At 40.8% G+C, this 21,945-nt stretch overlaps 2 protein-coding genes across 2 annotated transcripts in view; one reads left to right on the forward strand and one right to left on the reverse strand.

Annotated features, from left to right (window-relative positions):
• Positions 1-21,945, reverse strand: part of afap1l2 (actin filament associated protein 1 like 2) — a 40,586-nt gene that overhangs the window by 1,396 nt on the left and 17,245 nt on the right. The window contains exons 3-16 of the mRNA XM_023949368.1: positions 17,680-17,739; positions 14,797-14,888; positions 9,524-9,626; positions 7,702-7,907; positions 7,209-7,388; positions 7,023-7,109; positions 6,837-6,921; positions 6,662-6,766; positions 4,411-4,622; positions 1,933-2,078; positions 1,730-1,841; positions 1,439-1,666; positions 463-742; positions 47-220 (exon numbers count right to left, since the gene is read on the reverse strand). Coding sequence (XP_023805136.1) covers positions 47-220; positions 463-742; positions 1,439-1,666; positions 1,730-1,841; positions 1,933-2,078; positions 4,411-4,622; positions 6,662-6,766; positions 6,837-6,921; positions 7,023-7,109; positions 7,209-7,388; positions 7,702-7,907; positions 9,524-9,626; positions 14,797-14,888; positions 17,680-17,739 — 2,070 coding nt within the window. The remainder of the gene's footprint in view (positions 1-46; positions 221-462; positions 743-1,438; positions 1,667-1,729; positions 1,842-1,932; positions 2,079-4,410; positions 4,623-6,661; positions 6,767-6,836; positions 6,922-7,022; positions 7,110-7,208; positions 7,389-7,701; positions 7,908-9,523; positions 9,627-14,796; positions 14,889-17,679; positions 17,740-21,945) is intronic.
• On the forward strand, positions 10,993-15,475 carry LOC105356535 (kelch repeat and BTB domain-containing protein 13). Its single transcript, XM_011487978.3, has one exon. The coding sequence runs from the start codon at positions 11,943-11,945 to the stop codon at positions 13,443-13,445; it is 1,503 nt and encodes a 500-aa protein (XP_011486280.1). The 5' UTR covers positions 10,993-11,942; the 3' UTR covers positions 13,446-15,475.

Here is a 21,945-nt window from a genome sequence, read left to right on the forward strand (position 1 = left end):
ATCCCGCAGCAGGGATGTTTCACCGTAAAAAGGTGCCACTATATACCTTGACAACCAGAGAGTTCTTCTTTCGCCTCCCTCCTTTCCTTTTTCAGTTGTGCCAGGCAGCTCTTCACCTCCTCCCTCTCCTTTTCCAGGCGGTCCCGCTCGCCTGTGTAGCGCAGCATGTCGGCCTCGGTGCGATTCTTGCCAAGTTTGACCTCGAAGGTGCAAAGACTCCCTGGAATAAAAGGGATTCAAACCTTCAGTCCACTGCGAAGCGGCAGTGCATGCATTTGTCGCTAGAGGGAGCCATGCTCACAGGAACACGCAGCAGGAACAGACTCATTAAAAGCAGGACATTTCCTCTGAATGTGAGACAGATGTTTGAGGAGGGGAGGGAAGAAACAAGAGCCTGAAGATGCACATGATCACAGCTGCACATCCCCTCAATGCAGAAACCAGAGAAGCTCTGCTGCTCACCTATTGTATGTGCCTTAGGCCGTGCAGGTTGAGGGCTGTGAAGGAACGAAGGACCCTTATGGATATCTGCCACTGAGGAGATGAAGGCCTTAGGGATTTCCAAGCTGCTTTTCCTGGGGAGTTCCTGACTCTGAGGGGAGTTCCTGCCCTGCTGGGTGTGTGGCTGTGGGGAGGTGGTGACCTGGAGCAAAGTCTGTTCTAGTTTGCTGGGGGCAGTAGGTGAAGTTGGGCCGTTTAACACAGAAGTTGACGCTGGTTCAGGAAGGTCCACCGAAACCACCTGGTACAAAAAAGTCAGAAAAATTAAGCAGAATTGGAATCATTTTTATTTCAATTTATGCTTGAAGTTAATCACAAGTTATTTTCTTATAGAGCCTAATTTTTCCCTCCTGCAGAGCAGAAACATTTTATTGAGAGATTCAAACTTTTCTTTTTTCTTCTACCTAGTCTAAATAGAGGTTTTAAAGACCCACTCCAATGAAGAATTTGTGTTTTTACATGTTCTCGGGGCTTTTTTCTGACGACAGAGGACATATATGGAGAAAATGAAGATAAAAACCGCATTTCTGAGTATTTTTTTATTCAAATCATTGTAAAGCAGGAGGAGATGAAAAAATGCTGTTGGAAAAAGAGCGTATAAAATATTCTGGCCCCAAGGTCCCTACTCCGCTCCGTTCCATTGTAGACGACCAGATCCATGTACGTCTTGGTTTTCCTCTACAGCATGTAAACAGAGACAAGTAGGCCTTCCACCCACAACTGAGAGGCAAATTTCTAATGAACTACTCCCACACTGCAGAAACTATGTCCTAGAAAACAACAGGTTTTTTGATTTTGCCTAAAATTGACCCCTGGAAACGCTTTCAAAATAAATCAAAAGATGATCGGAGTGGGTCCTTAAATGTTTAAATATGCCCAGCAGCGATTGAGCAGTCGTTTGTTTCAGTTTCCGTTGAATAAATCATAAATGATCAACCTCTTTGATGTGACAGGGGGGTTCTGTCAGGTTGTCCACAGGAACAGGTGAGTTGCTCAGGGGTTCCTTGGCTGGGACAGCTCCACCGGGTGGATGCAGGAAGGAGCGCACAGGGAGGAGATCGATGTAGATTCGGTCGTCTTCTGCTTCCTTTCCGCTGTTGGAATCCTGTAAGCACTCCTGGAGGTTGCCGTCCTGCAAGTTTGGTGGATTGTTCTCCTTAGTATCCTGTGGGAATCAACACGTCAGCGGATGGAAAATGGAAATAAGAGCAGCGGGAAAGTACGTTACCTCGGAGTCAGCTAAAGAGGCCACATCATCGTAAAGCTCCTCAGAGTTTTGCGAAATGGAAGGCATCGTGTCTATATACGTGTTCGGTTCTGAATACCTCCTTAGCATCAAGCTGGAAAGACGCAAAAACACAAAGATGTGTTTAGGATCAGGGGTTTTGATCGGCGCCCCCCCCCACCTCCCAGTGAAGAATAATAACATACTAAAGGGAAGTCTTTGCAGCATTTACGATGCTGGAGATCCTCTCGGAGTTCACATAGTCATACGTCAGGTCTTCTGGTTCCGTTTTGGTCCCCGTCTGAGATAGCAAGAGGCCTAGCCAGTGACCCATATCTGCTGATGTCTTTGCCTGGTGGGATGGAAAGAAAACACATGTTCAGGGAGGAAACGTGCAACTTTCAAAGTTCAGACTGGTGATTTCAGTCACTTTAAACAGATTCCATCAACCTTTTAAAATGGTTTTTTTTTTTTTAAATAAGCCAACTGCATCCTGAAAGTGCTGTAGCAGCAGTTTAAGCAAAAAAAAAAAAAAAAAAAAAAGGGTGAAGGACTTTAATCAAAACAAAAACAGAGAAAAGCCTCAAGACTAAACACTGAATTCCACTGCCTATGACATCATGCACACTCCGACTGGGTGGTACTGCAGGTCTAATGAAAAAGGGTGTAGCATTAGTCCTAAATCCTAGAACATCCACAGCCCTCCCACCCACAGACAACGGGCCAGCAGACCACCCTCGTGTGCATACATGTATCACATGAACCAGGTCTGATGTCAGCAGAAAGAGGGCGGAAAACGCTGGGAATTCCACTGACTAATGTCCTCTCCCAGATTTCCTCTTAACCATGAATGCAGCACTTCTCACCGGGGTAAGCTGGCTCTCATTTCAAATAGGACCACAGCATCTAGATATATGGCAACTGAATACAATAAATGAATAAAAATGATTAAGCATGGCCCAGTTTTTGGGGAAATTTACATAAAATAAGATCAAATCCACTAAAATCAGTATCTCAAAGCTTTTCTTTAATTTTGTTTAAAGACCCACTTTGATGAAAAAGTTTGTTTCTGTGCTTTTTTTCTGATGATGTAGGACATATAAAACAATTATTAAGCTCAAAATTGGATTTTTTTGTGTATTTTTTTACTTCAAAATGTGATGAAAAAACGCCACGACATTGCCACTATTAAATATCTCCTAGTGTCCGCTCATTCCTGTCCCTTTACAACTATTATAGAACTCTGCAGCACGAGGGGGCGGTAACCCATAACACCCATGGTAAAATCGCTGCATTGGCTCCCTGTGCGTTTCTGAGTTGATTTTAAGATTTTAAGATTCTCTTCATGGTTTATCCATTTTTTAAATGGTCTTGGGCCTTTTTATTTAGGTGATCTACTTTTAAAGAATGAGCCCTCGTGGACCCTGAGGTCCTCCGGTGTTGGACTTGTAGTCCTTACGGTGAGGCCTCGTTCTGCCATTACGGTCCTCGAGGCCGTAGAGGATCAAGACCCACGTTTTTAATTTAGCTTTTTATCATTTATCTGCTTATTCTATTCAATTAGTTTTTAATTTATTATTTTATGCATTTAATCTCATTTCCTTTTTATGTTTTTGCATATATCTTATGTCTTTAATTTTAGCATCTTTCTATGATTTTAGCCCAGTGTTTTCTGTGGGGATCTTTTTCTATCTGGACTTGGCAGCTTGGTCGCTGGTTGAGCCGCGGTTGTTGCCCTTACTGGGGCGGCTGGAGTTTAACACTGCTGCCTCACGGCTGTAAGGTGGACCCCGTTGCTGTCCTGGTATGGGTGGGCAATAGATTCCCAAATACATATTCTTGACAGCAGAACCAAGCCTTAAGTTTCTTTTAGAAGTTACTTTTATAATAATTTTTGGGTCTGGGTTCATGGGTCGTATGTATTAACGGAGGAAAGTGGGAAGGGTGGGTTGGGTTTTTATTGGAATAATGTGTATGTTTGTAACCCTTGTGCTATCTTAGATGACCCCACCTTTACATTGACGTGTTCTCCCTACCATGACAGAGGTGGATAAAGGTGGAAAGATTTCATGTAATCCATGGACACCAGTGAAGATCACAAATCATTGAAGAAAAAAGGTTCAGTGTACTGTCTAGTGGGTCTAGATGACCCAACTCGCAATGTTAACGTGCCTAGGATAGCACAAGGGTTACATGTAAACCGATCCAAGTTTGCACATTTTCTTTTTATAAATGAAGTTCGATTTGATTGGATCTGATGCACTTGTCGTCTGAGCTGACATTTGGCTCAAAAGGTACGTCCTGATAGCTCCAAGGTTGTTATAATGTAGGTTAGGTTGGGTGATGGGTGCGGGGGGGGGGGGGGGGGGGGGGGACTTGCCTCATGCCTACAGTCCTGCCCACCCCTCAGAGGTGAATTACTAATGAACTCCCTCAGCTCTGCAGACACTATGACACTATGTCCTAGAAAAAAAGTTTTTTTTAAATATTTTTAATATATATTTAATATTTTAATATTTTTTTTTAATATTTAATTCAAATAAAAGACCACTGGGAACAGTTTTTAAAATCAGAAGTTGATCGGATTGGGGTTTTTCAGCAATCTGGACGGAACTAAATTTTGCTCTAAACTCCACACGTTTGATGTGATTTGGCAAAGAGCGTGAAATGAAATATTCATCGACCTCCAGGGTTGCCAGCTGTGTCCCGTCCATGTCGATCCTGAAGGAGTAGAGGTGCTCGGGGTTGGGATCAGGCAAAACGCTGCAGCCCTCTAGGGGGACGGCTGGCTGGCTCAGTTTGCTTTTTCCTTTGTCCTGGTAACACCACAGCTGCCTGTTCTTGATCAGGCACCAGCAGGGCCGCCACTGACTGTTCACCAGCACGTTGAGGTACCCTGAGCGAAGATGGAGAAGAGAAAGAAATAAAAAACACTACGGCTGTGTCCAAATTCCCGCCCTAACCCCTAACTGCTAAAAAATATATAGTGCTGGACTATCTAGGACTAAGTTCTGAAGAGAAAAATGCTGGTTTATTAAAAATGTACATTTAAATGCTTTTATTTTTTATTTATTTGCAAAAATTGTTCAAATGCAAGGCATTGTGGTCTACATTTGCCAATCTAGTGAGCATTGATGCACTCCGGTTTTTCGCAGAGACTTCTGGGACATTTCTAGGGATTTTGGAATTGTAGATTCGGACAGGACTACAAAATAGTGACTGCACTTTATAATGAGTAGTGAAAGAATTCGGACATAGCCTATATTAGAAAAAAAATGAACAAAAATGTTATTGAACAGACTTCTTGAACCTTTCAAGTTCAGTTTTGGACAAAAAAAAAAAGCAAAACAAATCTTGTAATTTCTGACCAATGAAGGATCATGAAGCACTCTAGCTAATAAAATAAAGGGTAGAAAAACATGCTATTAGATTTGTTCTGGTTGTTGAAGACATTAACAAATAAAATGGATGAAATGCTTGAAGTGATAGAGAATAAGTACGGCTTGTTTACCACTGGTATGCATTTTTAAACGGATAAATGTTTGCAAAGAAGACAACCAGTTAATAATAAGTAATAAAGGTTGTCAAACAGTAGTAATTGTTCACACTTTACTATAAGGTTCCTATAATTTAGTATGGTTAATTAATCCGTAATTAGTGCTTATAAGGCTTTTTCAAACATTTATACATGTTTCCAAAGTAATATTGTTCACACCTAACAATAAAACCATCAACTAATTTGAATTGATGCCTAATTAATGTTTTTATGGCTTTTCAGCATCTATTAAGGGTTAAATCAGACTAAAAAACTAAATGTAAAATATGTAACATACTGGTTATTTTTGAAACTCTGGAAAAAAAACAACTATAGATCCTGAATACTTTAGACAATATTAAGGCTTTACAGACATTATTTAACATGTTGTTATTGCATGCATAATGCTAAACAATGCTAAACAAACAGCTTTTATAACTGTTTTGTAATACATTAGGTAGGGTTAAATAAAAACATTAGATAAATAACAGCTAATTAAGAGATTAACAGATAATTTAGTAATGCACTTTGTAATGCAAAGTAAGGCATGAAAGTGGCTATTAACACTTTTATTGCATGGTACTTATTGCTTAATTATGCATTAAGTATTACCTAATTACTGTCAAGTTCGTCTAAAATGAAAATTCTCTGTGACTGAACTGTCATATGCTTTGGAATAAGTAAAACATAAATTGCTGGACTTTGGACTTTATATATGTAGTTGTAGAGTTAGATAAGTTAATTCTTCTCTAAGAGTTCTGGTAAATCGCCTGTCCGTCCTGGGGGAGGATCCCTCCTTCATGTGGGCACCCCTGAGGTTTCTTCGTTTTTTCCGGAATCCGTTTTTTTTAGGAGTTTTTCCTTACTGAGAAGGGGGGGTCTAAGGGCAGTGATGTCCAGTTTAGTTTAGTCAGTTTGTTAGTTCATTTTAGTATTTTCCTATTGAACTTTTTGTATTCATGATCCTTTTGAGTTCATGTTTACTTCGAAGCCCATCGAGACGACTGTTGTTGTGATTTTGGGCTGTACAAATAAAATTGAATTGAATTGAATTAAATTCCTTTGCAGAATAAACAAATAAAAAAATAGTGGTTGTAAAAATCCGCATTTAACCATCCTGCCTTTTCTTTTCAAACAGTTCAAGTGGAATAAACATCCAACAGAACAGTTGAACAAAGAAAAACAAAAACATAAAAAAATGATGTGCAGTGAATTGTACTCCCATAAAATACATGATTTTATTTTAATAGTAAAAAATGTAAATTTAAACCCACTTTCATTCTGTTTTGCATTGCATTTGCATGTAGAGTTTTTCTGCCTGCACAAACACAATCCAGACAAAGGAACCAGATGTGGATGAAGATTGAGAGACGCAGAAAAAAAATGTCCTTTTTCCTCACCTGAGGTCTCAATGCATTTCTCAGGGCTCTCGAGCGAGGGGTTTTTCTTTTTTCCGATGTTCCTCAAGTTGCTGAACATCAAACCTGCGCCGTATTTTTTCTTCACTGTTGGGAGAAATGTCACATAAAGCAACTAGATTGGAAGAGGACCGGTAAGCTGCCCGAGGACGCTCACCATCTTTGTTTTCTAGAGCGTCGGCGTGGCTGTCCGTGCTGCTGCCGCTCTCTGAGGCCAGCGAGTGTCTCTCGCCCAGCTCCCCCTGTCATCACATCTGCATTTTAGTCATTTTTAAACGTATTTCTCTATAGAACAGAAGAAAAACTTATATCTCAAAGTTAGTTAAAGACTCAAAAGATGTACCTTAGTGCAAATAAGCTTCGAAGAATCGGGTGAAAACTGATTGGGATCCCAGATCTCTGCTGGTTTGGGACTGATTTCTTGAATAACCTGATGAACAAAAGGAGTTTCAAAACAACTTAACTCTATTACATTCGAAATCCATTAATAATAGTATGTAAACACTTTAAAAAGAAAAGTATTTGTCACCTTTAGCCACTGTTCTGCCTGCTCTTTGCTTTGAAGGCCCAGTACAATGGCCTCTCCTCCCACCGGCATGATCTTCAGTTTGTGCTCTTTTCTTTTTAGCTGCTTCTCTTTGTAGATCACGCTGCAGCCCAGCAGACTCACATCCAGCAGGGGGGTCTGCTCCTTGGAGCTCTTATAGCACTGAAAGACAACGTCGATTGACGAATGTTGGGCCAATGTAACCAACTGGAAACTTTTTTTTTGTATGTTGTTGAAGCAAAATGGAGGAAAAGATTGGATAAAGTAATAGTACAATAATTCAAAAATACTTATGTGGTTAGCTGATGAATCTTTTCTTGGTTTCACACATTTCTTTAAATAAAAGGAGCCATTAATGTTAATTAGGAACTATTACAAAGTGCAGCTGCAAACAGCTCCAGTGTTATCTATTTTATATAAACAGTAGAACAATTCTGCTGTGCATGTGACTGTATAGGTTTATATTCAAACCCACCAGCAGCCGATGCTCTTTGATGACGCACAGCTGTTTGCCCCACTGGCCGAGCCACTTCTTCCTCCACAGGAAGGCGCAGATGCGAGCGTCCTTCATCAGCTCGATCGAAGCCTCCGACGACGGCCACTGGTGCTGGGCCGATTTCCCTCGGGTTACCTCCTCCTCGTCGTACGACTCGTATGAACTGCTTACTGCCTCTCCATCATCTGAAGACAAGGAGACAATTAGAACAGTAAGGCATTACATAAATATATATATATAAATATATAAAAAAAGACAACTGAGTGTGACGGTTATAATGAGGTCTGTTTGCGTGGAGGTTCCTCAAGCAAAACATCAAATTTAAGAAACAAACATTATGAGATTAATAATCTGATGAGATGAGGCTGAAACTCAATCCGGCCATGCTTTAATCTCCATGCACGTTTTAGTTGGAAGGAGGTTTGACCACATCAGGTGCAGACATGCCACACAGAAACACAAGCCCTTGCTACCCCTGGTGATAACAGCATAGACCACACTGTCAGAGCTGTGGCCGCGCATCCACGGCGCCGAGGCCAGGCCAGAATACTCCCAATCTATGCGGCGCCAAAGGAAACGGTAGCAGTTAAAACAGATTCTTTAAAAAATAAAACTACAAAGAAAGTGGAACTAATGTGAATAACTCTCAGTAATGCTTCCCAAAGTGTTAGATTTGATCTACCAACATTTTCTACTTTATACCTCATTAAACCACAAGCCCGTCAAAATAAAAGTGTTTTTGAGGAGATAATTGGCATCATTTATTTTGCCATCTCTGAAAAAAAACTCTCAGATTTTGGGTCAAAGTTCAAAAAGTTCGGTTGACTTTTTAATCTAAATGTGTTGAAAACACAGTAGATATTCACAAAGGCGGGGACCGAAAAGTTTTATCTACCGAGTTGCTTTCACCCAAGAACCTTTTGTGGAATTATTGCATCAAAATTGTTCTATTTGTTTAAACTTTCAATAAAGTTTTCACTCTGCAACAATTAGCTATTACGACTTTTTAAAGTAACACTTTTAGCATGCATGTTGATTTTTTTTTATTCATAAATGCTTCATTTTATCATTTTTAAATACTTAGAATACCAAACACTTTTTTTTTGGTCTTCCTGATTTCTTTTTTTTAAATAATTGAGGTCAAATTAAACTAAATATTTGTGAATATAACAATTTATGATTATTTGAATATTTTCTTGTTTGATTTCATTTTTTTCTTGGATTTCATGCCCTAAAATATAACTTGACACTTTAAAACAATTAATTTATATACATATGTTTAGACTTTTAAATTATAACTGAGCACTAAAGTTGAATTTTTATGTAAATGACTTATTTTTTACTTGTCTTCGGGTTCATTTAAAAAAAATGCTTATTTTTGACCACACTTTTTACCTTTGGCAACATGTAAAGAGGAAATAATGTTTGGTAACGCCATTTTATTCAGGATGAACGCTGTCCTTAAACTTTTTGCATGCATGAATGTGTGAAACAATTTTTTCTATACAACAATCGTGTGAAGCTTGGTAAATATTTTCGTTTTGACACTGATTTTTAAACTAAAACTTTGGAAAAATCCTTTTTTAAATTTGCTAATGAGCAATTAATGAAGAAAGGGCCATTTGAGTCTGAACCAGAGTAAAAATGCATTGCACAGGTAGAAAAAATGCAATACATCGTCCCAATCACACTTTGCTGCATTCTGCAGCTTTGCCACTAGGTGTCACTACATCCAACAAATGTGATTGTTAATGAGGATTTGCAGGAAAACAGAAGCGACCTATTTAGGCAGAGTTCTCACCGTTTGCAGTTTCTTCATAGGGCTGAGCCTCCTCATAGTAACTCTCGACGGTGGCTGGAGACGGAATAGCAGGCAAAGGGAACGGCTCCCGGCTCACCACACCCTGACAAACGATGCAGTCATGGGGTTAAAGGGTTTTTAAGTCCATAAAACATTGAAAAAGATCAATGTAAATGAAAGAAATTTAAAATGAAAGGAGGAAAATAAGGCAACAATCCCACAATCAAGGATATTCTAATTTTGCCATTTTTAGACTGAATGTGTTTAATCCAGATGTAAGATTAGGACGTGTTTGTTAATGCCCATCGTTATGTACGTATTATGTATCAAGCTGTTATAAAGTAACTGTTCGAGCCTGTCAGCTCAGGGTGCTATGGGACTCTGTGATAAAAGACAAAAACACATGGGAGGGAGGGACCTGTAGCCACAAGTCCCTGACTTATCACAGATCTTCAGCAGCAAGAAAAAGATGAGATATGAGGGATTGTCCCAAAGCAAAGTGACGTAACCAGTCAGAAACTACGGACAGTGCCATCGAAGATGATATCATTCTGTACTAAAGTCTATGATGCAGCATTAAGGATCATAACCGGCAGATATTACTAAATATTGTATTATATAAATCCACAAAAGTTCACTCCTAATCACGTTCAGATCTTCTCTTTCTGGTTGTTTTTTAGAAGTCATGGCATCAGTGAAGAGCAGCACAACTGAATCAGCTGAAATGAAGTTCATTTGTTCATAATAGACAGTATTTCATTTGTGATGTGGGCTGTCAAAGGCGAGGTCTCGACTTTTGCGAGTTTCTCCCATCGCATCTTCAGTAATGTGCAGCAGATGCAGAGAAGCTGTCATTGTAGCTGGCGTCACGTCACCTCCTGCAGCCGCCGCCGAAGACTTGTTTGTCAGACTTTTCTGCAGGCTGCAACATGTATGAGGGATCCACAAAGGCATTCGAAGGACAACAAGCGATCACCACAACTGACGGAGGGGAGACATCAGTTTGTTAATTTGCTGATGTTTTCCTTCTGTCGGACTTGCAATTTAAAAAAAATAATCCCTTTAAGCCTAGTGAAGTGGTAATGAAAACTGGGAAGTTCTAAATGTATATAATCATGAGATTTTTGAAAATGTGTATCTTTCCAGCAGAAAAAGTCATGTTGATAGTGTTTTTCCTAGTGACATTTTTTATAGGTCAATTGGGATTTTAGGTCATATGCACAAGTCCAATCAATTTTAAAGTCCTACTCCGGTGTAGTAACTTTTAACTTGTTATTCTAGCATTTTTAAAGATGGACAAATAAAATGAATTGAACTTAAAATGACATTTTTGACTTTTTCTTTATTGAAATCGTAAATCAGGAGCAGACATGTGTCATTAATAAAAAAAAAGAATAAAAAAAAAAAAGCGAGCATTCCAGGGGTGGAACAGCGACACCCCCCCCCCCCCCCCGACTTCCCACACACTTATTTTTCCTCATTTTATTTCCACTTAAATCCACTGAACGAAATGTTGGGGAGCACGGAGGAACACACACATTAGGAATGACGAAAAAGACACAAAAGACGAGGTAGGCGTGGAAATCGGCCTTCTCAGACTCACATGCACACATCCTCACCACAGAAACATCAAGCAGACGGAATGGACCGAAGAGTCGGGGCATAAATAACAGAGCGGGGAGGCGGCAGCGGGGTGGAGGGGTTTAGAGGAGAGAGTGAGAAAAGGAGCCCAAAAAGTGAGCAGTCAGAGGAACATGGAAAATCCCTGGTTCTCATGCCAAAAATGTGCTGCAAAAAACGCACACAGAGTGGATCTGAGAGCCTGCAGGCTGTTCAGAGCAAAGAAAGATAAAATCATCAGAGCAGCTCGGCTTTGGAAAGCAAGATGTGTGACTTTTTTGTTGCTCTTTTTTTTTCACCTCTTCCAGCAAAAAGGTAGAGAGAAACTACAAAAGAGGTCAACAGGTCATAGAAGGCAGAAAGAAAACATAGTCAGCTCATCAAACTGCGTTTACCTCGCTTAATATGCCTCCTTAACAACAGTTTAACTTCCTCTAAACTTTTAGATTTCTCTGCCAGGTATTTTTCCCCAAAACAAATTAAAATTTTTAGGGTCATGAATAATTCAGCTCACATGACTGCTGGCCAGTTGCAGCGCAGCTTTGATAATGACCAGTCGCTGGAAGCCACGTTGGCTCCTACGGCGCATGTCTCTTCATGCCTGAGGCTTGCAATTGGTGCCGTTGCTATCTATAGTCCGGCTCTATTTTCAGACCATGCAGACGGGGCGCTGTGAAACTAGCAAACCTTTGTTCACTGAGCACATATGAGGATAAAAATGGGCTAAACTGGACTAAAGTTGCACACTAAATGGTCACGTTGGATCCTCTTTAAGGAAGAGCAGAAATCCAGGTGCGTCATGGAGGACCCTGCAGATATAGGAGTCAGCCGGGGTGAAAACACGACCTTAGATCTGGAGGACGGAGAGGCCCGAGCTGGTTGGGTAAGAGTGGGAATACAAGAGAGCTGGTTCACTGTGGAACGAGACTTTCTTCATAAGCACAGCGACTATTTTCACGCTCTTTTTCACTCCGGTATGAGAGAATGTCGACAAGACGAGCTGCACCTGAAAGGCGGAGTGCATGCAAGGGGTTTCCTCATTGCCCTTGCAGTCTGCAGGGGAGAAAATCCCACCATCAGCGACGCGGACGAGCTGGTAGAAGCCGTGGAGTGCGCCGCTTTTCTCCAGGTCTCATGTTTGGTCGAGCATCTCTGCGACATCATAGACTCGGACAACTGTCTCCTGCTCTACCAGGCAGCTGCCGTCTTTGGGGTGCAAAGACTGTTTCACAGCGCTGCTCTTTTTCTCCGTGATGCTTTCGAGGACCTCAAGGAAGTAGCGGAACGTACCATCCCTGCGGAGCTGCTGCAGTATTGTGAAAAGTTGTCGCCTGCTTCTTACGTCGCCATAGGCACCCATACTCCCTCCATGGAGCTGCTGCAGGACTCCTTTAGGGTCGTTTGCTTTCTTGATGAAAAAGAAGGAGAGTGGAAGCATCTGACAGACCTCCCAACTCTTTGCAGCACTTCCAGGGCCGGAGTCGCCGTGCTGGATAACCGCTTGTACATCGTCGGGGGAGTTTACGGCTACGGTAAGGAAACGGTGGACAAAACCTTTTGCTACAACCCCAGATCAGGGATGTGGACGACTCTGCCAGGTCCCCAACAACCGAGACATGATTTCACGCTCCTGGGACATGAGGGCTGCCTCTACGCCTTTGGAGGCGGCGCCCAAAACCAAATGATTTCCACGTCGGAGGCGTACAACACTTCAAAAGGAGAGTGGACCTTCATGCGCCATGCGCCAAGGCCTGTTGCATCAGCAGCGTGTGCCATTGCACGTCGCCGGATGTTCATTTGTTTCTGGAAACCGCCAGATACCACCGACATCTACGAGTACATACCACGGCGGGACGAATGGAAGCTCGCAACCACTATGATCCGACCTCAAAGCTATGGCCACTGTATGGTGGCCCATAGGGACAATTTGTACGTGATGCGGAATGGGCCCTGCGACGACTTCCTGCGTTGCCTAATGGACTGCTATAACATCACAACAGGGCAGTGGACTGCCTTGCCCGGTCATTACATAAACAGCAAGGGGGCGCTGTTCACCGCCGTCATAAAGGGGGACTCTGCGTTCACAGTGAAACACATGTTAACGCTTGAATACACCATCACAGCAGGTGGATGGAAACCCCGTAGGCAGATGAAAGGATTTCCCAAAAGCGGCTCTCTGTGGACCTGTTTACTCAGACTCCCCGAAACTGGACCGGTCACCCCGATCCCAGAGGTGGAGGACGGTGGAGGAAGAAAACCTCTGACGGACACAAAATTTGTTGAAGCTCTGCAGTCATTTTAAATCCAGGAAAGACAAAGAAAAAAAAAAAAAGGTCTTGGTTGCATTGCATGCACTTTCACTTGAACCGTTTTCCTAGCACACACTTTCACACATGTGCTGACGCGACGTTTTAGCTCTGATTAGCAACAGCTGCTCCCGCTTACACTCATGGAGGCTGCTGTGCATGTTTGAGTCTGCTGTGTAAAGTTCAAAGGCACAGATGGGATGCTCTAAAGCTCTTTTTCCTGGATTTTTTCCTGAAGTCAAATTGGGCCAGCACAGTCTCACAGCCAGCATGAACTTCACTGCAGCTCCTTCGCAGACTCCTGAAAAATCTGGGATTTAAAGGGCCTCTATCATGCAAAATCAACTTTAGGCTGTCAAGTATAATATAATGTTAATTCTTAACCAAAAGCAACCACAAAGTGGTTATTTGCTCTAGTCCTGCATCTCATTTCTCTAAAAACCTGCTCTCCTAGCACCATTTGAGTACAAACGAGTGGCTTCTCACATTGTGATGTCACAAAGTGAAGAACAGCCCCTTCCAGGAAGAGTCTGCGCTGCCAGCTCCGCCCCCGACTAACACACACACCTTCTCTTAGCTAGCGGTGATCTAAATGCTTCCATTCTATATGCACAATATGCACATCCATCTTTGCAAAAGTTTGGAAATCGTTTGTTTTTGTGGGCGAAACACAGACACGCTGCGGAGGCCGACTCGATGTCGACATCATAAAAGCTTCAAGGGCGGCACCCAAAAGGAATGAAAGGTGGAGCTTCAGAGATTGAGTCGTCTTACTTCCAGGTGGGAACATTTCATTTAGAAATCGTTCTTTATAGGTAATTTATTATCATATATATATGGATATGGTTTACTCTGAAAGTCTTAAGAAAAGCATGATATAGGCCCTTTAAGTTCTCTGAAGCTACAGACATACCAGGCATTAACGTGCAAAACTTAGCTTCTACTTTTTCTTACCGTTTACCAGCACAGCTTAATTTTCACTTAGTTTCCAATATATGAAGACATGGCCGCACACAAACTGCGATTACCAATTTCTCGACCATGTTCAATTTTCAAAACATTCGGCACTTCTGTGAATTAGAAAGGGACGCCAAATCTGAGACCCAGATGGTTAGTTTCATCTTGTTCAGCTTTAACCGCACGCTCATTGGACGCACATTTATGTGTCTTTATGTAGACTTTTCATTAAAAGTGGTCAAGCTACGTTCAAACCGTTCAAGTGAACACATGGGTTGTAAAAAAAAGTCTTCATGTTGTGTGTCCATCCTTTATATGACCCTCTCCTCCGACTTTGTAGTTTAACAACCTCCATTTTACTCAGACAGACAGGAACTTGTAACAACTTACAATTCTGGGGGGCGGCAGGTCAGGAAGGCTCTTCTGCGGGACGGGAACATGTTTCGCTGCTTTTCCATTGACCTCCAGTTTTGATAATTCATCTGTATCATGAAACCAAAGAACAGAAAATCTGAAACCTTGAATTCAAGGAGGGAAAAATGTTTTTTTTTTTTAATCAAGCATCAGCTACTAAACAAAAAATCTACAGAAGTTACTAAAAAAAATATGTGGGGAAAAAAGTTGCATGAAAGCTTGTTTTCACTGAACCATAGAGTTGTTTGTAGTCAAATTATCAACCTCATCTTTTATCAGGATCAGCTTTTATCATCACTTCTCTGCCATTTCAAAATACCTCTATTTAGAGGAGAAAAAATGCCAGACAACCTGGCTAAACGCCTGAAAATATCAAGTTTTGATAGTTTTCTGTGGCTGGCCCACTTTGTTTTGTCTACATAGGAACTTCTTGCACGTCTGTGGAAAAAAAAAAACGCATCTCCTGTGAAACTGTAGCACTCTTGGAGAAACACAAAACAGACTTTATGTATAGGATTGATGTTTCCTGCAGGTCAGAGGAAAAAAGCCCTCAGTGAAATGCATTTGTGGGAACAGAGAGGGGCTCCCTAAACTTTAAAAGAAAGTTGAATCAAATGGGCACTTTTTGGAAATGACTGGAAAAAAAAAAAAAAAACTTTCTGGACTCTGTTTTTGACTTATTTGTTTTTTAACTGCCTTTTTAGGAGTTTGTTATTATAAAAACAATTGAACTGCTTCTTTTCTGTAAAAGAAAAAAATGTCAACCACAATATTTACTATTCTATTATTAATAAACCACATTTTATTTAAGATATAAAAGACCCACTGAAATAAAACATGTGTTTTTCTTGGTGTTTTCAACATGTTTTCATGGCTTTTTTCCTGATGATTTTCTGACAAAAATTACATTTAAAATTGCATTTCTGAGTTTTTCTTTATTCAAATTGTTGTGAATCAGGAGCAGACAAAAACAAAGGCCATTTGGAAAACAAGCGTATTTGTGATGTAGAAAATACAATGTGTGGGGAACAAGCTCCTTGCTCCTTTCTGATGCATCCACTTGTAAGCGCCTACATCATAAACGCCTTTGATTTCATCGCCTAAGCTGAAATCTGGCTTAAAAATTGGATACCGGATAGCTCCAGTATCGCTCGCCATTTCTGCTACACCGGAAACATTAGGTTTGGGGATGTGAGGAGCTGTAACCTGGCAGAAGAGCAAGTGAAAAGATGGTGACGGGAAGTGGGGGCGGGCGTCCTGTGCCCCAAAAGCCACACCTCAGAGTTGACCCTCCACTTAACTCCTGCCGCTCTGCAGAAACTTTGAACTAAAAAACAACAGTTTTTTTTAATTTGGCTAAAAATGGTATTATCATAAAACACCACTGGAATCGCTTTGAAAATAGCTCAAAAAGGTGATTAAAGTGGGATTTTAGGACAATAAAACATTTAGTTTTATTGTGTAAATCCAAAAATATACATATTTGCAATTCAAACCATCAGCTTTTGAATATTAGTCTTTTAGGTTATAATTTTAAAAAATATAAATTTGTGCTTAAGCTGATTCTTTTCTTTCACCACATTCATATACCAGGAAGTCAGATTCTCCTTTTTGTGTCAAATCAACAACAATTGAGCGTCAGGGGTCACATAAAAAATGGCTGACATTTCTTCATCTTTTTGATGAACAGAAGAAAAATAAATCTGAGAACTGGTTAAACCCTAAAAGTTTTTGACCAAACATTTTTCGTAAAAATGTGATTGAAACACAACAAATAGGACAAAAACGTTGCAACTTTTCAGCCTTTTTGGAAACTTTTGCAGATGACCACCAACTGTTGCAGCCCGTGGAGACCCACAGCTTTGTTGTTCAAACCATTTTACGCCTCATTGTTAGCATCGTTTCTAGACGTGGAGGCGGTAACGGCGCTTTTATCGGTCATGTGAGAGAAAATAGCAACAAGTGTTTTGTTATGAGGCGAAGATGGAAAGTCAAGATTTGGTTTTTCTCATCGTCGAATAGCGGAAACTTCAGATCCACGGCCTGATCTGACATTTCAACATTCAGATGTGGCGCAAAGAAGAAAAACCACAAAAGTCACTAAAACAAGATCTCTTCAGAGTTTTTGTGTTTGAGACTGTACAGAAAGTACAAAAGCTCTGACTTTATACATAGATATAAGTCTGCAATTCATTTCTTAAGAGTATATTTTCACATTTCAGAAGAAGGAGGAACAAACTGATCTGTATTAATAGTCGGCTTTTTCACTCTCGATTTTGAGCAAACAACAATACAGACTTATTCTCGGGAAACAGGCAGAGAGATCGCAGCTCAACTTTGACTCAGTCTGTGCAAAAAAGAAGAAAACTTGAGGCTCCCAGAGCACTGCAGCCGAAGAGATGTGTTAACTCTGGGGCTCGCTCAAACCGCATTCTTCACCACAGTCCAAACAAAACAGGTCAGACTCAGATGGTGAGGAGCTTCTAAGAAACAGACAGGAAATGGCGGCTGGGGGTGAAGAAGGAGGGGCTGCACTTTATCAATTTTGCTGTTCATTTCAATCTAAATTGAGCTTGAGATCTGATAGCAACAAGAATGCCTTCGGGCCACACAACAAGTTGATCTTTAAAGCTACTAAAAACAAAAAAGAAGGCTGAATTCGTTTGTAGCTGCAAAGTAAAACAATTAGTCCAAAAATCTTATGTCACAGTTAAAAAAAATGTTTTAAAAAAATCATTTAGTTATGGCAAAATGCAAGGAAAGGTTTAAAGTTTAAACTAAACTGTGCTAAATCTATAAACATTTTTTAGTCAAACTGGAAACGTTTGAGTCACAACTGAAAAAGGAAGCTGAACTCACCTTTGTCCTTGTTTCCGCCAACGACGACTTTGTTCATATAGATATACTCCTCATCTGCACCTGAGTGGGAGAAAGAATCAAGTGGTTAGTGTGTGATTCCACTTCTGTCCCCCTCAGACGAGAGTTTCCACACAAACAACACACAAACAACAACGCTGAACAAACGTGGTCACTGATGAAGCAGAACCAGTGTAGCCAAATCTAAAATCTCATTCGATTGGTTGAATCCATGTAAAGATGTACACTTTGCCAGAATGTCAAAGATTTTTTTTATATAGTAAAAAGGATGGGGTTTTTAAGTGCTCAGATGCTGGGATTCATGAATACATTAAATGAGTGGAACTAAAAGTTGCTGAAAATCTCCAAACAAATTGCAATTTAAGGTTGCGCAGCGGCATAATGGTTGGCAATCTCGCTGTGGCCCTGGCTCCGATTCTTGACTGTATAGAAGAACTGGACTGAGTTACTCCTCCCCCTCGCATTCCAAACAGGAAGTATTCGCTGGCTCCAAGAAGCCAAAATTCCATAAAATTCTATATGGATGTAAAGAGCTATTACTCGTTCATTCTTTTGTTTCTTTGTTCTAGTTCTGCTACTTCTTTTTTTATTTCCATATTTCTTCTGTAGTTCAAGTTATTACTGTTATAAAGTCTTTGGGATTTTGGCTTCTTGGAGCCAATGGGTACTTCCTGTGTGAAACGCCAGGAGAAACAGTTCCTAACCTTTCAAAATAAGACTTCCTCTTTAGCAGAAACTGAGAATAAAACGACTTGAGAGTGTTAACTCGATTCAAAATGTAACTTTCTTCCAAACAATAACAATTTTAAATCATATTTTTACAGTTTTATTACCCCCCCAGACTAAATTGATAAGGTAACTACTGCCAGGCATAAACAAACAAACTTGCTTAATTTTATAAAACGCTTTATACCGTTTGGTTTATATTGAAACACCTCCATATTCAGTCCTGCAGTCTTCAATAAAACTGACCGTCCAGTGACTTTCTCTCCAACACTGATGGAGAAAATGCGGGCCACCTTAGTGCCACACATACTTTGAGGAGGTCTGTCAAAAGTCCAGGATTAAAAAGAGACTTTTATCCAAACAGAGCACACCATTGTACCGGCACAAGGGCTCATTACGGACACCCACTTTTACTGCAACAAGCATTCATCTAACATTAGTCACAGAGCTCCCAGCCTGCACAGTCTGAGCACTGTGCCTCCTCTGCCTTTCATGTTTTGGTGTCAGAAATGATTCCTATTCAAGCACAAATTTACAAAGTGGAAACGTACGAGTGAGGTTGAGGTTAATCTGAAATTGCACATATTTTAGTAGCAGCAAAACATGCAAATAAGGTCACTTTTTGGAGCAATAACAGTTTCTACGCAACACTTTTCTAAGCTTCTCTCCAAATCAGAGTCAAAGTCCTTTGGTTCCATGTTCTTGACATTAGAAACACTTGATTTAGAAGAGAAAAAAACCTGGAGTGTATTCAGACTGGAAAAATCCTTTGTTCCAGATCAAGTTCTGACCCTGGTGTTTGGTCTGTATTCAGACTGGCATCAAGCGACTCATTCTGTTAAGGACCAAAGCTTGCAAACAAAACCATGTGACTAAAGATTACTTCAGTCATTGGCCAAGAACTACAAGGGCGGGGCAAAGCAACACGAGAAAGATGGGCGTGCTGCGCTTTGCAATGCAGTTAACTTCTTCAAACTTTATATTTTGAATACCAGTCTTAAACGTCAGCAACAACATGTTTTACTTGTTACTTTGGTATGGCGGAGGAATGCTGCAATCATTGCTTTACATTTGTCCGCGACTCCCTGGTTCCTTCATTCCTAATCTGTTCACATCATGTGATCCCCGGCTGCGGTGGTCGGTTTGGTTCAGTTGTTCCGCTCTGAGGACAGATTGTATTCAGACTGAGGAATCTCAGAGCGATCGAAGCTCAGTCCGATTGGAAACTAACCAAGACCACCTCCAAAGATGGGTCAGAGAGCAGTTCCTGGTCCTGAACCAGGGTTTGCTTGGGTGTATTCAGATTGAAAGTTCGCTCCGGGGGAAACAAACACTGGTTTCATTTAAACAAACCAAATCTGTCCTGTCTGAATAGACCCTTAAATAGTTTTTTTAAGAAACGTTTATTAGACATTTAAATGCATATTAAATCAAATTAGTTCATGTAAAAATGTATTCTCATTTTCTTCACATTTTGTTCTAAAGTGAGTTATTTCCACATATTACACCAGTTTTTTTCTCACTGTGATCAAAATGAACTACAATTAGGTAAAAGACTGGACCCATTTGGTTCACTTAAGGTGAACCAGAGTTTGATGAGAAGCAGCAACTAATTGAAATGTGGTCCAACGAATGCAAGCCTATAAAACAACTTTCAACGTGACACATATTGCTTCTCACCGTTTTCCCGACAATCTATACGACAAATGGCAAAATTGCATTATTGGTCTGTATAACATTAAATAATTCTATCTGGAAGTTGCTTCTGTTTTAGCCTATTTTTCCTTTTTGAATGTTTGTGTGGAAGTCCTTGTTTCTGGATTTTCATATCTTATAATAAGATTTCTTGTTAAGTAAAAATGGTTTGCTGCATGAACAGATAATTTTACTACGTTATAGGGATTTTTTTTAAATTACAGGTGCTGTGGAAGGGCGGTCGACCTCTCATCGGAATATTGCAGGTTCGATTCCCACCTTGCCCGCCTACGTGTCGAAGTGTCCTTGGGTGAGACACTGAACCCCACCTCGTCTCTGATGGAAGGTTGGCGCCATTGTTCGGCAGCGGAGCCGCCACCAGTGTGTGAATGTGTGTGTGTACGGGACTGCGACTGTTAAGCACTTTGGGCTTATGAAGAAGGTAGAAAAGCGCTCTATAAGTATTTACCATTCATGGAGATTAGTTTTCTTATCCTATTTTTAGGCCACCTCGTTTTGCAGCATGGGAGAGAAGCTGCAAAAAAGTGTGCATCTTACTTACCAATGTGTTCATTTCAGAAATCGGGGGATGAAGCCGCCCGTCGTATTGATACTTTACTAGAAGAGAACTGCGTTTGGATCTTGAGCGATTAAGAAAAAAATGACAGACTATTTCCACATCATCATCTTTAAACCAGAATATCCTCCGGCAAGTTACTTCAAACTTGTTCAGCAAGTGTGTTTCAGCACCACAACACACTTTTGAGGGAAGCTCTCCTGCTGAATTTAGCATTTCATCTGACCAAGATTATAACTTGTGAGGAAATCAAACAAAAACTCAAACCCAGGGTGATACTCCGGAGAACTTCTCTCCTTTGAAACCGATACGAGGTGAAGCTGAGCAGCAGCTGAAAGAAATGTTGTTTTGCCTGTACAATGAAAACAGATTTTTGAACAAAATGAAGTTGAAAGACTATTTATAAATCGCTGCGCAAAGGAAGTGGACGTCCCGAGAGGATAAATGCAGCTTCGGAAAAAATGATACAGCTTGGAGCCAGACAGGAAGCACGGAGGGATGAATCCAAGACCTGAACATGGAAAACCATGACTGCTTGCATGTGTCGGTGAGTGTGTGAGAGAGTTCTCAAAGAAAGAGAGATTTTTTTTTTTAGCCTATAAGGGGACTCTAGTTAAAAGGAAAAAGTGTTAAAATTAAGCAAACAATCACTACTGATCTGCTTTTTATGAGTCTTTGTTCACTTAGAGCCTTGAAACAAAAGGCCGTAGCAAACAGGACTTCAGGCTGTCCATGCCTAGTACTACTTTTAATGCCCAGTGAGTTTCAAAACAAAGCTCTCTTTCGCAAAATCAAGAGAAAACCTTAAAAAGTTAGACGATGTAGAAGATTACGGGTGTATTCAGGCTGGAAAAGGTTCGTTGGGTCAGACCGGGTTTGCTTAATTTGGCTTCGATCGAGTCGCGAACCCTGCGTTTGGTCTGTATTCAGACTGACGTCAACCAGACTGTCCTGTTACAAACCATGTGACAACTGATCTCTTCAGTCATTGGGCGAGGGCGGGGCAAAGCAACAAGTGGCAGAAATTATGGAAGTTCTTATTGAGATAGTTCACCTATTCAAATTTTTATTTCTCTGAGCTATTTGAACGTCTGTATCAACGTCAGGCACAACACTTTACTGGCCGGCGGTTACTGGCAAGAGGACGGCTAAGAAGGTACGCTGAGAAGTACTTGTGACACGTATAGATTGTCGGGACAATAGTGTGAGAAGCAATGTTGATCACGTTAAAAGTTCTTTTCATGAGACTG

This window comes from Oryzias latipes, chromosome 19 (genome assembly GCF_002234675.1).
Source record: "Oryzias latipes chromosome 19, ASM223467v1".
Lineage (NCBI taxonomy): Eukaryota > Metazoa > Chordata > Actinopteri > Beloniformes > Adrianichthyidae > Oryzias > Oryzias latipes.

Bases quoted from the DNA above. Each gene is read 5' to 3' on its own strand.
- LOC105356535 (XM_011487978.3), top strand. From the start codon at position 11,943: ATGGAGGACCCTGCAGATATAGGAGTCAGCCGGGGTGAAAACACGACC.